At 34.6% G+C, this 16,486-nt stretch overlaps 1 protein-coding gene across 1 annotated transcript in view; it reads left to right on the top strand.

Moving 5' to 3' along the window:
- Positions 1-1,154: 1,154 nt before the first annotated feature.
- Positions 1,155-16,486, top strand: part of LOC129228030 (CDK5 and ABL1 enzyme substrate 1-like) — a 46,190-nt gene continuing 30,858 nt past the window's right edge. Inside the window, exon 1 of the mRNA XM_054862656.1 lies at positions 1,155-1,459. Within this exon, the coding sequence (XP_054718631.1) occupies positions 1,158-1,459 (302 nt within the window). The 5' untranslated portion in view covers positions 1,155-1,157. The remainder of the gene's footprint in view (positions 1,460-16,486) is intronic.

Below are 16,486 nucleotides of genomic sequence, written 5' to 3' on the forward strand. Positions count from 1 at the left end.
TTGCAAGGGGTTCTCATGAACATAAGATGAACATAAGCGTCCCGAAAGCGATTTTTAAAAATTACAAGGTCAAAAATTCATTCAGATGAGCCCTCAAACCTATAAATCAGCCACTGCATTCTGCCATAGAGCCTTCAGGAGATTCCAAATTACTGTTGGCTTTGGTGGGCCTTAACACCAGGGGTACCAACCTGGGGGGGAAGGGGTCATGTAGCAGACTGCGCCATTGAAATTTTGGGGGGAGGGGGATTGAGGGGTATTTTTCGCAAGAGGGATCTTCGCAATATTTAGGGGGGGTGCGCCATTGCTCTTATTAGGGGCAGGCGGGCACTCTGTTTGAATTTTTTTTTTTTTTTCAATTTGATGGCTTTTTCTTTTTTTGGGGGGGGGGTGCAGGCAGTCATTAAAGGGGATCAGGAAGGGGAAATTGACCACTAGGGGGTTAGAGTAGGCAAGGGGGACAAAGCCAGGGTTTGAGAATTAATGAGTTTTATCTTCTAAAATGTGGGCGTAATGTTGCTATATTTCAAAGTAATGTGAATTCAGTTTTTCTCCTTTGACCCCCTGGAAAAATTAACGGACCTAGGGAGGCAGGGGGGACCTCTTCGTGAGATGGGCACCTTTGGCGACATGAACTGCTCCCCCCCCCCCCCCACCCCGCCGCGAGCACATCTCTACCTCTGATAATAATTAATCTCCCATGTAACCTGGGGAAAAGATTCAAATATATTCTGGTCCGCGAGATTTATTTTAGTATAAGATGCGGTCCTCGGGTTAAAAGAAAAATTTAACACCACTGCAGTTGCACATTTTTGCTTTCGTTTCATTTTTATTATATTTTTATTTGCAGCAATAACCTAACAAGAAGTAAATTGAATAATTTCATACAAGAAAAATAATGAATAACAAATGTGTAAAAATATTCCTTAAGTAAATGCTGCAATATTTTTTTTTTAACTTTGTGCTTCCGTATTACGTCCAGTTGATAGGAAAATATCAATAACAAATTAGTAACCCTTCTCGCCGATAGATGGCAGGACACGTCCACGAATTAAAAGGAAAAGTACTGTTTTCTTAGCTTCGCTGTTCTAAATATTATTTAATGCTTATTGTCATCAGCTGTCTGCAGCAGTTCAATGCTGGCGAGTGAATGTGGTATGAGTGCGTTGAGTAAACGGCAAAAATCAAGACGCCGGCTAGCTGCATATAGTTTTTTATCTAATATTTCCTTGGATGGAACTCACAGGGATACAAAACTCGGTATATATAACTTGAGCTTGCAAACTGATTTCGGAAAGTGCAATGTTGCAGTACAGAAACTTAATACAGTAGCAGCCAGTACAAAAAACGCTGTATTGAGAACTCAAGATGGAAATGATCGGCTTAATCGAATCGCCGTTAGCGAAGAGAAATTACAGGTTTATCCTGGTCAACACACCGGAAGCAGTCCCAGGGAAAGGTAAGTGTTATTGTTTTACTTCTGTCTCGTTGTTGTCATGCGTGGAAATTAGTAATGCAAAAGCCGTCTGTGTTTTATTGTGTCTGTAAAGAAATTAAGTACATTTCCCGAAAGAATTATTGATCAGATCTGTGATGACAGCTTTTCAAAAAGTTTAAATGTATCAAATGTTTTAAAATAAAAATTCCCAAAGATTTTAACTGTTGCCTGTATTATTTTTTTTAAATTAATTATCGTCTGTTGTTTCGTTCTTGTTCATAAAATGTGCTCTGTGTGTTTTGTTGTTCCTTGTAAAGATAGGCACTTAAATTGACACAAATTCGATTTATAAAATTTTGAAGTATTGTATTACAGATTCTTGAATTTCAAGCTGTTTAACTTGAAGTTCAATAGTAAAATTGATTTTTAATTACAATGTCCTTTCCCTAAATTTTAGGACTGCTATTGAAATATTTTGTACAATTTTTATTAATAAAATGTTGCTTTTATTGTAGATATTTCTTACACTTTAGGATATGTATCTGTTTAAGATATTTGGATATTAAAAACTGGACAGTTATTGAAATTAACTATAGTTCATATAGTTTTACTAATTTGACCTTTTTTTTCCTCTTATTATTTTTTAAACTTTCCCTCTTTTTTCACCAATAACTTATCAACGAACAAATCATTTAAATTAAATCAAACAAAGTTGCTATCTTTTTGAGTCATTGTTTGAGTTAAAAAAGCTTAAATATTTTTTTTAATTGTCTTTGAATATGTTTTATTGAATACTTTAAAAGGCTTTCATTTCGTTTTGTTACAAGTATTAACATGATTTATAAAATAATCAAATATAGCTCTTTGGCTGCGAACATTATTTTGAAGGGAACTTTCAAAACGAATGTGTTTGTTTAGAATGATTTCCAATTTTGAATTTCCAAAGTCATAAAAGGGTATATTACCGAAAACCGAACAACATCATGTCTGGGAAGAATAACAAATGAACTAATTTTTAATTGCAAATGTACTAAACTGAATTTTTTTTTCAACATTCCACAAATTAAATGAAAACTGTACTAAATTATCAGATGACTAAATAACTTTGAGTAGCATTTTACAGGTATACACGGACAACAGAGATGTAAACAAACCTTTGTTTTGTGGAGGATTTTACCAACACAAAACAAGCCTGAAATCAATATGAGCTTTAAAATTCGATTTCATTTGAATATTCTATTTGGTTTTTGTTACAATAGGTTATTTCAATGCGAGGATGCTACTGCATTAATCTGATCAAATGTGAAACATGACAAACTTCTTAAATGAAGAAAAAAATTGATACGTACATGACTTCACCCCTGTTAATTATTTGATATTATTTTAATAACAGGGTTCGTTCGGGTCATGGAAATCCTGGAAAGTCATGGAAAATTGAAATTTCCAGTAAAAGTCATGGAATTTATTTCAAGTCATGGAAAAATGTCCTGGACAGATATAAAATAACATTAACTAATGGAGCATTACAAATATTGAGCCTGAGTGATAGCACAAAAGTTATTAAAAGTGGAAAATTGAACGATCCCAAAATCAAATCTGAATTTTTAAAAATCTTTGTATCCACTTCTGTTGCCCACTCAAAAAAGCATCCGAGTCAAAAAAGCATCATCCATTTGCATCCGAGTTCGATTCCAGTACTCGTAAGAACTTCGTTGTTAAATTTATCAGAGTTTACCTTAATTTGTTGAAGGTTTTATAAAGTAAAGATCTTTAGTCAGGCGATAGAATACAGAAAAAGGGGAATTCTAACACTCTAAAGTAGTACTACAGTAGTGCCCAACATTCGGCCCACAAAACTAATCCATGGACCCACTGCTACATTCAATGTCAAGAATCGAACATGTTCTGGAATTTCTGAATCTATTAATTTATATGCATTTAAAAATGTGAACATAAGTAAACAAAACAAGTACTTTTGAATCAGAAGATTGATTCATTATTGAATGGTTTTTTTCAAAAAATATCTGGTTTAGAAACATAAATAACTAAATTATGGGGCTTTACTTTAAAGAACCAAAATACTGTCAAATTATGTGAATGATTAAATGCGCTGTTGACACTGAAATGCAACTTTTGAAGCAAATTTATTGAAACTTAATGATGACTCATTCAACCTTTGCCTCATTCATTATCATTCTGCTTGTTTATATATAAAAAAAAAAGACATTTAAGCATCATAATTTTAGTTTCACTGAATTATTACTTTACTTAAATTTAAACGATGAAGACAAATAAGATTAGTTTAGTTTTTTAAGTGTACACTTATATTTTTTCCATTACGAGTAAGTGTTTCAATGAGGCTGTGGCATTCCTGTAGGCGTTTTGCTAAAGCTCATTTCCAAAAATTAGCAAGTTTGAGATTAAGTAGTGTTATTCTCTTCGTAAACAAGGTCATGAAAATTTTTATTGAAGTCATGAAAAAGTCTTGGAAAAGTCATGGAATTTTTTCATCCAAATAGAGTATGAACCCTGTAATAACTAAAAAAATGGATGCGTATTATACACTCTGTACACACTTTCGAAGTAATACATCTTATATTCATATTTTTTGACGATGGTAAAAATATATTAAATAAGAATTTGGCTATTTCAAATTTAAAGAATTGTGACGTTTTTGGCAGCGCCAGGTATTCAAAATCTGAAGGAAATGCTGTTTTGTCTTGTAAGAAATGATGTTCACTACAACAAAAATAAATAAGTAACTATAAATAATTACACTGAGTTAAAACAATTCGTCAACAGTAATAACTTTATTTTTTAAAAGAAATTGAAAAAAAAAAGAAAGAAAGAAAGAATTTTAAAAAGTGAAACAAAGATCCTAATGAGAAACTTGTTTTTGAATAGTTTCAAAAACTTTTGGACAGGATTTGAACCCTAAAAACCCACCCCTTAAATACAGCCATAACCGACAGTACAAGTAACAGTAGTGTGCACAGACTTTGGTGCGCAATAAAATAACATTGTTTTAATCTATTTAATTATTTACTTAATCAAGAGATCCTATTTTAAAGTTTTTCCAAAGGTTTTCATGTTACTCTCCTGGTTTAGGAACGTGTTCAATGTAAATACAGGTAAAAAGAAGGAATTTTAAATCTGCTATATGACAATATTCTTTATCAGGGTTGGATCCATGGTCGTGCACAGAAATTTTGGGGTCCGTCACAAATGACTTTTCCGGGCCCCCCTCCATATTGTTTACTCCTATATTTCATTCCTAGTTTTAAACATATTGTGCCCCCTTCAGGCTCTGGCCCGGTCCAACAGTTGTCCCTTCTCCCCTTCTGTGCATGCCCCTGGTCAGATCTTTAACTTTTGGGCCCTCCTGCAATAATTCAGCAAGGCCCTAGCTGCCTACTGGAAAATTTTATTTTATTATGGTTTTCCTCTAAATTTAATGAATATAAGCAGTTAATATTTTTGTTGATTAAATTTTCAGTTTGTTTCTTATTGTTTATTTTTCTTAAAAATGAATGTTGTTTAAGTTTTTCTTAAGGAAAAGTCAAAAATGACAAAGCTTTTCCTCTCTTTCGATAAAAAGTCCATGCAGCAAAAAGCATTTCTAAAAAATGAAATTATTTTAAATTTAGTCAAGGGGCTGTCTCTTTTACTTAAATGAGTTTTTTTTCCTTGAGATGGTGATATGTTTAGAGTGTGGCATGTTCTAATGGTTAAAATATCGATTACTATCGAAAATAAATAAATACCAATCTACTATTAAAGGAATAGTAACAAAAACAATAATTTAATGCAAAAATTAATATAACATTGTCTTTGATAAAGATTCAAAGTCTTTCATTTCTTCTTTTACTTATTTACTAACTCAAGAGATAAAATTTGTAGAAGTAAATGTTGCAAACCAGTTCTACCCATCAAGGCCTGATTACGGCACAGGCCTACTAGGCCTGGGCCTGGGGCCCTCTCTCCTCTCTTCCTAAGGGGCTCCAAATTACTTAAAGAATTATGCAAAGCATTACAACTATACAAAAAATACATACATTTTTAAAATAATAGCCTTCAGAGGACCTCCAAATTATTGTGGGCCTTGGGCCTCACTTTTAGTTAGTCGAGCCTTGCTTTGCTACCCATGGAAGTAATTCCTGGGGCTTAGTTAAAAAGTAGAAGGAGGTTAAAAGAGCACCATCCCCCTTTGACTACACCACTCCACTCTGATTCTAAAAGACATTTTTTGTACAGTAAAAGCAAGGACTATTTTGTGCCACAATTTGTAGTGTCAAAATTGTTGAAAGAGACCAATGAATTATTTTCAAAAGGTGCTTTAGATTTAAATGCATTTATCTTTGTCTCTCCAACTGTCTTTAAAAAATATTAAATTTGACACATGTGAGTAAAGTTTTATTGCAACTTGTTTAGCTTTTAGTTTTGTTTATCCACTCCCCCCACACATGGGAATTTAGGATTATTATTGCAATACAATTAGGCCTGGCTTGAAAAAAAGCCTGAGATGAAAAAAAAATGCGATTAAAATTAATTTTTATGTGCCCATATTGACAAAAAGGAGGAGGCCTGCAACCTGTTCTGACAAGGGAGCCTTCAATGAATGCAGGGTCAAAGTTTTGTCATCCTTATGAATTTCCTGAAAAATTCATCTAAAAGATTGCTTTCCTTCCCAATTCCTGACATTCTATGCACTTTAAAAAAAATTCCGAAACGTTACTGGTTATTTCCGTGGAACGTCTCGGGGTTTCACACGTTTTCACCTATTTCCCCGTAAAAACAAGTATCTTCACAAAAAAGTTTCCTGAATCGCTACAAGTTGCACGCGTGCAGACTTTTCACTGATGTGGAAAATATTTTTAGCAGCCAGTTTAAAGATCGAATGAGCGTATTTATTAAGTGTACCGGTCTGAAGATGCTTACGGTCTGTCCAGTTTGACTAAGCTCCCAATGGGAGCGAAAAAGTCAATGGATAGCTACAGCTTTGCAAGGCAGGAATTGCAGGCAAGAGATATGCTTGGTTCCTTCTTGCATAGCTTTGGTCGAGGTCAGTCTGCTTTTTATGGTGCCTTGGTAAATCAGGAAGTTTCTAATCAATCACACTAAACCTACTTAATTTTCATAGAAGGTTCTAGAGACAGGACTGGCTTTAACACGGGAGATTTCGCACTTCTTCAAAAAGTTTCAAGGTTAATTTCAGAAAGGTTACTGACTTTTAGCGGAAAACGTTCCTGATTTTTCCAAGATATGTTACTGAAAGAAATTGGGCACATCAGCTGCCTATTATTTTCCAGGAACGTTTCTGAATCGTTTTTACAGTGTGAGAGCTGATGTTTGTCCATTGTTTCTACTTTCTAGTCACTCTGTTGACTTTATATTATTTGAAAAGTTCTGTGGTGACATAAGGACGGGGTGAGTTAGATCGAATCTTCTATACGAAACCGGGTGATAGAAGAACCCAAGTGGACAACAGAACCACCAATTATCGTGTCCAACCCTTAACTGTAACCGAGTTATGGTAGATATAAGGAAAATGAGTAAAAAAATTCTGAGAAAATGACCGATTTCTAAAATTCCTGTAGAACCTACGCATAAAATAAGTACATATTTAGAAAGAGCAGAGTAAATCCTACAAACTGATTTTTTTCCTCATCAAGATAGTCGCATTTTACAGCGAGCTACAAGCTTTGAAGCATTGCACACACTCAGAATTGAAATGGTGCCATAGTTTTCAATCGACATTTTCAAAAACAACGGTATGAGCTACAATCGGGAAAATCTACCAAAAACTGACCCATTTCACTAGCTTTCAGATGATACAAGAACAAATCATATTAAGCTTCAAATTCAGTAGAAATTCAGGCTTTTGTTTGAAACAGTGTAAAAATGCGTTGATAAAGGAAAACCAGCGAATGTCGCACTTTTCTGTTTTGAATTTTGTGTTTCACGTAAGCATGTTGCTTAAGAAAATGATATTTTTATAACAGAATATTAGTTTTAACATTTTATTAAGTGAAAAAAAAAAAAAAAAAAGATAATAATAAGTAAAAATAAAAGAAGTATTACTTTCCCGTGCTTTTACAAAGGGAAAACCAATAACAAAAAAAGTTACTCTTACATCACAATGAGTACATTGAATCAATCTTCAAAACTTACAATAGATGTTGAATTTGGTTGCCGCCACACCTGATACATGGCCCTTGCCTTTTTGCGAACGGAAATGACCGTTGCTCCGATTAAAATTTCATTTTTTAGTTTCACTATTGTTCCATAAAGTCGGTTGCTCAATTCCTGCAAACTGGCAGGGAGCCCACGGACGAAGGATTATGGCGCAAGTTGCGCCATCGAAATTTTTGCGGATTTTTTTAAATTTTTTTAAAATTTTATTTTTTTATTATTTAATTTTAATTTTGAATTAATTTATTTTACTCTGTTTACATTTTATTTCATTTACTTATTTAGTTTGTATGTGTGTGTGTATGTTATTGGCGTAGCACTGAACTTTTCTAATAAAATAACAATTAAAAACAAATAAATAAATAAAAAATATTTTTAAAAAATAAATAAAATATTATTAAAAAATAACTTTAAAAAAGAGATTAAAAAAAAAAGAGGATTGAGAAAAATTGGGGGGGGGGGAGATGTGCGCCATTGAACTTGGGGAGGGGGCACCCCTGCAAACAGGCTACTTCTGCGTTGTAAAATTCTTGTTTTAAGAATCCCCAAACGAAGAAGTCCACTGGATTACAATTTGGTGGTCAAGGTGGTTAAGGAATGAGGACCGCATATACGAACAACCCATTGGGGCACTGTAAAAAAATTCCGAAACGTTACTGGTTATTTCCGTGGACTGTTTCGGGATTTCAGAGGTTTTCACCTATTTCCCCGCAAAATCAAGTATTTTCGCAAAAAAGTTTCCTGAATTGCTAAAAGATGCACGAATGCAGACTTTGTACTGGTGTAAAAAATATTTTTTGCTACCAGTTTAAAGATTGAACGCGCGTGTTTATTAAATGTATTGGCTTTAGCTTGATTACGGCCCATCTGGATTGACTAAGCTCCCAATGGGAGCAAATAAGTCACTGGATAGCTGCAGCTTGTGAGGTAGGAATTGCGGGCAAGGTCCATGCTCAGTTCTTGCTTGCAATTTTCCCGCAGCTTAAGCCTTGAATGCCCTGGAGCATTCTTAGTAAATTAGGAAGGCTCTAATCAAATACACTAAACCAATTTCATTTGTCTAGAAAGATCACGACTGGCTTTAACAGGGGAGATTTCCCAATATTTCAGAAAGGTTACTGACTTTTATCGGAAAACGTTCCTGGTTTTTGTACGATATGTTACTGGTAGAAATTGGGCACATCAGCTGCCTATTATTTTTCAGGAACGTTTCTGAATCGTTTTTACAGTGGGATACTGTTTAGTGAGAAAATCTCGCACGGCATTTGAAGAATGTGTAGGGGCTCTATCGTGTTGTAATATGATTTCCGCTCTCTCCGAAACAGGAAAGGGTCCTGGCTCACGGTTCTGCCGTTGTTGAGGAGTATGTTCTGGACCGAGTAGTGGAAAACCCAAGTGTAAATACACGCACGATTGTTACACAGAAGGTGGACTTTCACAAAATGAAGTTATGAAAACGTTGCACCAAAACAAGTATCACATTTACCATTTCACACTACTACAGGAATTGCGCAATTCAGATTCAGGAAAGCAGGTAGCATTTTGCAGATGACTACTAGCCCGAGACATTGAAGAACACCATTTTCTAAGAAATATACTGTGCACAGATGAGTCGTTGTTCACTAGAGTGGGCATCATAAATTTGCGTAACTGGCGTCAATATGCTGAGCATAATCCTGTTTTAACCCGAAGCTCATCATTCTGAACTCGATTCAGCTTAAATGTTTGGTTTGACACAATCGAAGAACATTTGATTGTTCCGTATGTATTTCGAAGTAGCCTAACAGGAAACACATATTTAGAGTTCATTGAACATCATTTGCCTGGCTTACATGATGCTATTCCTGTTCTAGAGAGAACGAAATTAATTTTCCAACGCGATGGAGCCCCTACACATTCTTCAAATGCCGTTCAAGATTTTCTGACTGAACAGTATCCCCAATGGGTTGGTAGTACGGTCCTCATTCCTTGGACACCTAGACCACCAGATCTGACTCCAGTGGACTTCTTTGTTTCGGGATTCTTAAAACAAGAATTTTACAACGCAGAAGTGGCCAGTTTGCAGAAATTGAGCAACCGGCTTGATGGAACAGTAGTGAAACTAAGAAATGAAATTTCACTTAGAGCAACGGTCGTTTCTGTTTGCAAAAAAGCAAAGGCATGTATCAGGTGTGGCGGCAACCAAATTCAGCATCTTTGTTGTAGATTTTGAAGATTGATTCAATGCACTCATTGATGTTAGTGTATCTTTTTTCCCCTTTGTAAAAAGCATGGGAAAGTAATGCTTCTTGTATTTCTACTTATTGTTATCTCTTTTGTTTTTTCACTTAATAAAATGTTAAAACTATTATTCTGATATAAAAATATCATTTTCTTAAACAAAGAAAGCAACATGCTTACGTGAAACACGAAATTTAAAACAGAAATGTGCGACTCTTTGCTGAATTTCTGCTGGACTTGAAGCCCAATGTAATTTGGTTGTATCCAGGGCTGTGGTGTCGGAGTCTGACTGATTTTGAGGTCTCGGAGTCGTTCGAAAACATGCCGACTCCCACTCCGGGTTTCTTTTTTTTTTTTTTCTTTAACTTTCACTGACTCTCCTTGCAATCTTTAAAAAACTGACTGCCAATTTATTTGATTACATGTATAAAAGCATACTATAATAAGAAAATAACTGTCATTGTGGTAACCAGCTTTGTTTGATTCTTTATCGAACTTTCTGTAAACTACGCCGCAGTCTCCTAGTTTGCTTATTTTCTAACTTGATTTAACTGATATTAACTGTCAGCAAATAGTTTTTTCGCCTAACATTTTCTAAGTAGTAATCACTTTCATATAAAAGTAATAATATATTTTTTACCCTCGATCTCGGTTATAAAATAGTAAAAAGAATGTATCGTTTGAGCAAGTTGGGAAACTTCTGACGTTGCTTGGTAAATTCAAAGAAGTGTTGTTACGAAAGAAAGCGCGAATCCAAAAAATCCAATAAAATATAAATGTTTTTTTTTTTTTAATTTAAAGACTTTATCCAAGAGAGCTTGGTTATCACTAAAAAGTACAAAATAAAATCACAACATGATTTATTGGTTACAACAATCAGTAATTGTAGTTAATCATAAATTCTTCATAGTGAGGTTAATTCTAAAGCTGCGAATCCCCAAAGCAGAATGCTTTGTGATGTTCTGCAACGTAAAATCATTTGACTAAAATTGTTCTGCAAGTACTTTAAGCATAGTTCACGTAGAAACGAGACCTTTTCACAAATCAGGCAGGATCCCGAAATCATTGTTTCATACAGGAGTATGAAAGGAACGTTTTATTTATTTGTTTAGTACTCAGTCTTCAGGCAAAGATTTAACTTTTGCCCTTCCCCCTCCCCCTGCAAAAAACCAGGAAATGACGCATCAAATTCAACATTTTACGCGAGCTTTCTGCCGAATCAATGTAATTTTAGATTTTTTTCTCATTTGAAGAAATATACAGAAATTGTATCTTTCATTGAAGATCTTTGTAATAAATCTGCAGTTTCTGCAGATTTTGTACAGAATTTCTGCTTTTTGAGTTTTCCTTTCACATTTGAACAGAATTGTTCTGCGACGAACTTCGCAAATTTAGTACCATTCTGCTTTGGGGCTGCCAATAAAACTAAAATTAAAATTGAGCCAAGAAATGTAGATATAGTAAAAAGCTATTCGTACAAAGCTGTATACAGCCGCATTTTGTGTAAAATTTGCTCCAGACGTACATGTACCCACCTCTCCTCGCAATATAGTGCAAAGTTTTCGTTGAAATTTTTAAGATGAAATCTAAGATTTACCATTGGGCATTTTTTTTAGAAATAAAGTATTTCAATTTTTATGGACTCTGAAATTATGTTGAGGTGTCACCCACCAGATGGGCGTCACCCGGAAGGGGGGACGCCCCCTCTCAAAAAAAGTTTTTTCACCTAGCAAAAAAGTTTTTTTTTTTTTTCCTCTTAAGTTACAGTTTGAAAATTTAAAAGCACGGGATTTTATCCACATCTATTAGTTGAACATTAAAGAGAAACAAATTAATCTTTTTCAATTTTTCAAAAAATGGGCTTTTTAAGTAATCTCACTTTAGAAATTGCAACTATTGGATGATTTGATTTTCAAATTCAACTTCTAACGTTGTATGCATCTTAGGTTTACAGTAGAATACATCAAGAAAATTTCATAAAAAGGAATTAGTATTTCAATCTTCGTTTAGGGGTTTTCCCCCTTTCCATGGGGGGGGGGGGAGATTTGAAAAAAAAAATAATAAATTAAAAAAGCCGGAGTCGGACGTTTCAAAATCCAGGAGTCGGAGTCGGCCATTTTTCTTTCCGACTGGTTGTATCATCTGAAAGCTAGTGAAATGGGCCAGTTTTTGGTTAGATTTGCCTGATTGTAGCTCATACGGTTGTTTTGGAAAAAGTCGATTGAAAACTTAGGCACCATTTCGGTTCTGAGTGTGTCCAATGTTTCAAAGCTTGTAGCTCGCTGTAAAATGCGACTATCTTGATGGGGGGAAAAATCACTTCGTAGGATTTACTCTGCTCTTTCTAAATATGTACTTATTTTATGTGTAGGTTCTTTAGGAATTTCAGAAATCGGTCGTTTTCTCTGAATTTTGTTTTTTTACTCATTTTCTTTATATCTACATCTACCATGACGGGGTTACAGTTAAGGATTCGACACGCTAATGGGTGGTTCTATGCTCCGCTTGGGCTCTTTTATCACCTCCTTTCGTATGGCAGATTCGATCAAACTCACCCTGTATATGACTGATAATTTTATTAGTAGCCTAACTCAATCTGGCTGAAGTAAAGATTGCAGAATTCTAGATTCTGTTATCAGGTCTAAAAATTGGAACTTAAAGATCCTTTCCAAAAATGTCCATTTCCAACGGCAATGTTTCACCCCTCCCCCTCTTCGAATGATAAAGAGCACTGACCCCAAGAACGCGATCCTTCCAAAAAAGAAACCAATCAATTCTTCTAAAATACACCCTCCTAAACATTTCAACGCCGTAGTTTGTGCTAGGACTCTCCCCCTCCCCTACTACCCATGGCAAGAAAGAGAAACAGTTAAGGAAAAGCTTCTGAAAGAGGGCCCTCAAAGTGCTGAGGGTCCAAGAAGAGCAAAAAATACATACTGATTTTATCCAAAAAACAACAAAAATCAACCCCTGCTTATATATAAATATAAATTTCTCATGATCATGTCACTTATTTACTATACCGTTCATAGCACAACTGTTGTCCTTTGCAGAAAAAATTACATACACACAAAGGAGTATCCATTCTTCGCAAAAGAAAAACGAACCCCTCCCCCCCCCCCCCCAAAAAAAAAAAAAAAAAAAAAAACACGTACACACAGAGATCTCCCTCTCAAAAAAAATCGAACCTCCCATAATGAGAGAAATACCTCTTAACCCACCTACCCTTGAAATTTCAATGGCTCAGTCTGCACCATAGCCCCCCCCCCCCCCAGGTAGAGACCCTTGTGTTGTTTACTTTTGACCGGTGATTCTCATCATATGGCTGACACCCTTCTCGGGGAAATTTACTGTCTGTTTTCCTTACCAGCTGAGACCGTCTGCCAAATTTGCGCATGCGTCAGGTCTGGTGTGATTTTATCAAAATAGGGAGTGGAACCAGGACGTAAAAGGTGCAAAATGAGTGTTCATTGGTTCTTCTAAAGTAGCGTCGAAAAAGAGATATGAAGTGTGCAAACGGAAAGTGCCCATTCTTAACCTATCGCCCCACAGTGGAGTATTTGACTGAAAATCCTGGCCAAAACTAGTTGGAAATTTTCACTCATCTGAAGGCAACTCCCTTCTGTGTGTTTGTGCGCTGTACGCCGAAGCTATTCCACTTAAAGACACGAAACTTTGTATACAAGTTGTCTGAAAGCCTGATGTTACAATTTGAAGCTTGATTTTTTAAAATTTGAATTAGAAAATGAAATATTTAATGTTTTATCCACGGTCTAGACTTTTGCATGTTTACGACCGTAAAAACGATCCTAGTGAACGTAGAAAAAAAACCTATGCAACACAAGATAGGAAAAATAATTTTCTTCGAAAATATGATTTGTTTGAAGTTCTAACGCAATTAACCGAATTTCTAGGATTTTACAAAGAGAGGTCACTTTTTCGACTTTTTTCAATTATTCAATCAATGTGAACTAAAATTCCTGCATCCGGTATTCTAATAATGGTATGGCTCTGAAACTTTTTAAGGAAATAATATAAACACCTGATCTTCATTTAAAGCAAAAACGGTGAAGTTATGTTGTTTCACTGATTTATAATGAATTTTTTTTCAATGAGTTGAAATAAAAATTTTTCAATAATTTTCACTCGATCCGAAATGGTTGCAGCACTTGGCTGCTTGCCAAAAACGCTTTAACAAGTGATAAGTAAACATGTTTAATGCGAAGATATGGCTATTTTTCCCCATCATTTTCGTCGAAGATGTGTAATTAAGAAGATAAAAAAATAAATAAAAATAAAAACGGTTAAAAAATCCTAGTGTTCTTTACAAAACACTAATTTGAAACAAAAAAAAAAAATCAATGTTATTCTTTTCGTTCAGTTTCGATCATTAAAACCCTGAGTTAATCATGCACAAAAGAAATTGAAGACAAGGGTTTCGGGGTTACAAAGAACCTTTTTTCTATTGTGAAAAAAAAAGAAAAATTAACTAGGAAGTTAAAACTGTAAAAACACTCGAAAATGGATATTCAAAAGCTCTTTGTTTTTGAATTTTATATGTTGTACATATAGCCGTACCTTGGGTCGATCCTTAGTTTTACATAGCGTGATGTGTCCCGCTAAAAATTGTGTGAACAAAAACTTGGAACTAAAATTTAATACAACTTCAATTTCACAATGAGTTGGTAAGATGTCTTAAATGTGGATAGTTCGCTAGCATTAGGAGAAAATTACAAATATACTACGTATAAGGGGGGAAAGACCCCCCCCCTCCCCCGGCACATTATTTGCAACGATAATCTGAAAAAATATAAATATTTATTTATCTTATTTAAAATCTTTCTCAATTTTAAGGAAGAGAAAATTTTCTTAGCGAGATCACAAAATTATTTAATTTATTGCCTCATTAACGTACATGAGAAAATTAACATAATTAAACGCAAACACATGCTTTAGGGGTGCAATGAATTCCTTTAACGAAGCATAAAGCTAAGCATTTTCGAAATTAATTCAATGATTCTCATTCCATAGCTTAAACTTGTATACATTCATGAAGCGGTTCCTCGTAACCCTGAAACTCGTGTCTGAAATTCTATTGATGTTTGTGCGCTTAAATATGTTGTTTTTTCATTCAGTAGTACTTTTGATAACTTTTTACAAATTTATTAAATCTTTGTTGGTAATTTCAGTTTAAAATCATGACTTGTCACAAAACGATTGGATTATGCACTTAAAAAAAAAAATCATTAAAAAAAAGGGCAGTTGTAGGCGGAAGATTTTTTTTGCAGAAATTAGCACTAGAGACTTTGCCAAATACGATGTAACTTTCAAAACAGCTCGACCGAGCCCGACACCCATTTAAAAAGCTTTCTCTAGTTATAAATTAAGGCGAAAAGCCTTTAAAAATCTTCCGTACCAAGTTTTCTTTATTTTTTTTTTACAAAAAGAAAATAAAAATATTTACTTTAATTTATAATTAACACAAAGCCCTGACATTTCTTTATCCCGTAAAATTTATTTGGGTCAATTCCATTCATTTATAAAGCCACAAAAAAACTACATTGAAACGTAATAATTAAGCTAAAACGTGACAAAAAAAGCGAAAATTCTTATAGAAATCTCATCTTTTACCGAGTCTATGAGCAATTGTACGTGACTCAGGTTTCCAAAACAGGTGCCGATCGATGCACCAGTTAATCAACTATCATAGAATACATTTTCATAAAAATTGGGTAAATTTTTAATTTTGGACTTTTGGCCAGGATTTTCAGTCAAATACTCCACTGTGCGCCCCTTTTTAAAATGGAATCTATCCCGAGTGCTAGTCTTGCTTTCGAGAACGGACAGTATTTGTGAAATGCGTCTGTGTCGCAACAGACTTGCTGTAGTAAACTGACGGCAAGGAGTTCTCCGAATCTCTGATCCATCCGTCATTCAACGTAGCTGCCAGCTCTCCCGATTCGTTTACACTCCCAAATTTCGATGTATTCGCCCGAACTCCTTATTGAAATCAATGTTTCCTAAATTTTAATCTTTTAATCAAAGCAACGAAATTCCCCTCTAAAAGGGATTTTTCAGTGAATAGAAGTTCTAGAGAAATCCCTACTGTAAAACGATCGCAAAAACGAAACCTTTTCATACGAGTAATGAAAATTGTATACAATGGTGGCCAATATTTCAGGACAAAGGAAAAATCCCTAAATCTTGGCTGCATTTGGTCGAAAAGTTATGCAAATGTTCATGACTGAAAACTAATGGTAAAAGAAACATTTTTTTATAACTTTTATTCTAAATACATAGGAATTCGTGTTTATAGAATGAAGTTCGAATATAAACATCCCTGTTATGCGGATAAAACTTTTCTAACAATGGGTCGTTTCCAAAATTTTAAAAGTATTTTTTTCTGAAAGAACATGCTTAAAAACATACAATCTATTTTTTTAAATAATTTGTTTAAGTTTAATATTTTTAGAAAATTACTTAAATCGGTGTGCTTTCATTGTTTACATTTCTTGCCGATGACATCACAAATGATGAAATACCATTCTGTGTTGCCATTCACAGAGCAAAATATTTAATTCGCATCTTTACTCACGTGTATTGGCAACGATATGGATGATAGCAAGCATAGAGCGC

The sequence above is a fragment of the Uloborus diversus genome, chromosome 8 (assembly GCF_026930045.1).
Source record: "Uloborus diversus isolate 005 chromosome 8, Udiv.v.3.1, whole genome shotgun sequence".
Taxonomy (NCBI): Eukaryota; Metazoa; Arthropoda; class Arachnida; order Araneae; family Uloboridae; genus Uloborus; species Uloborus diversus.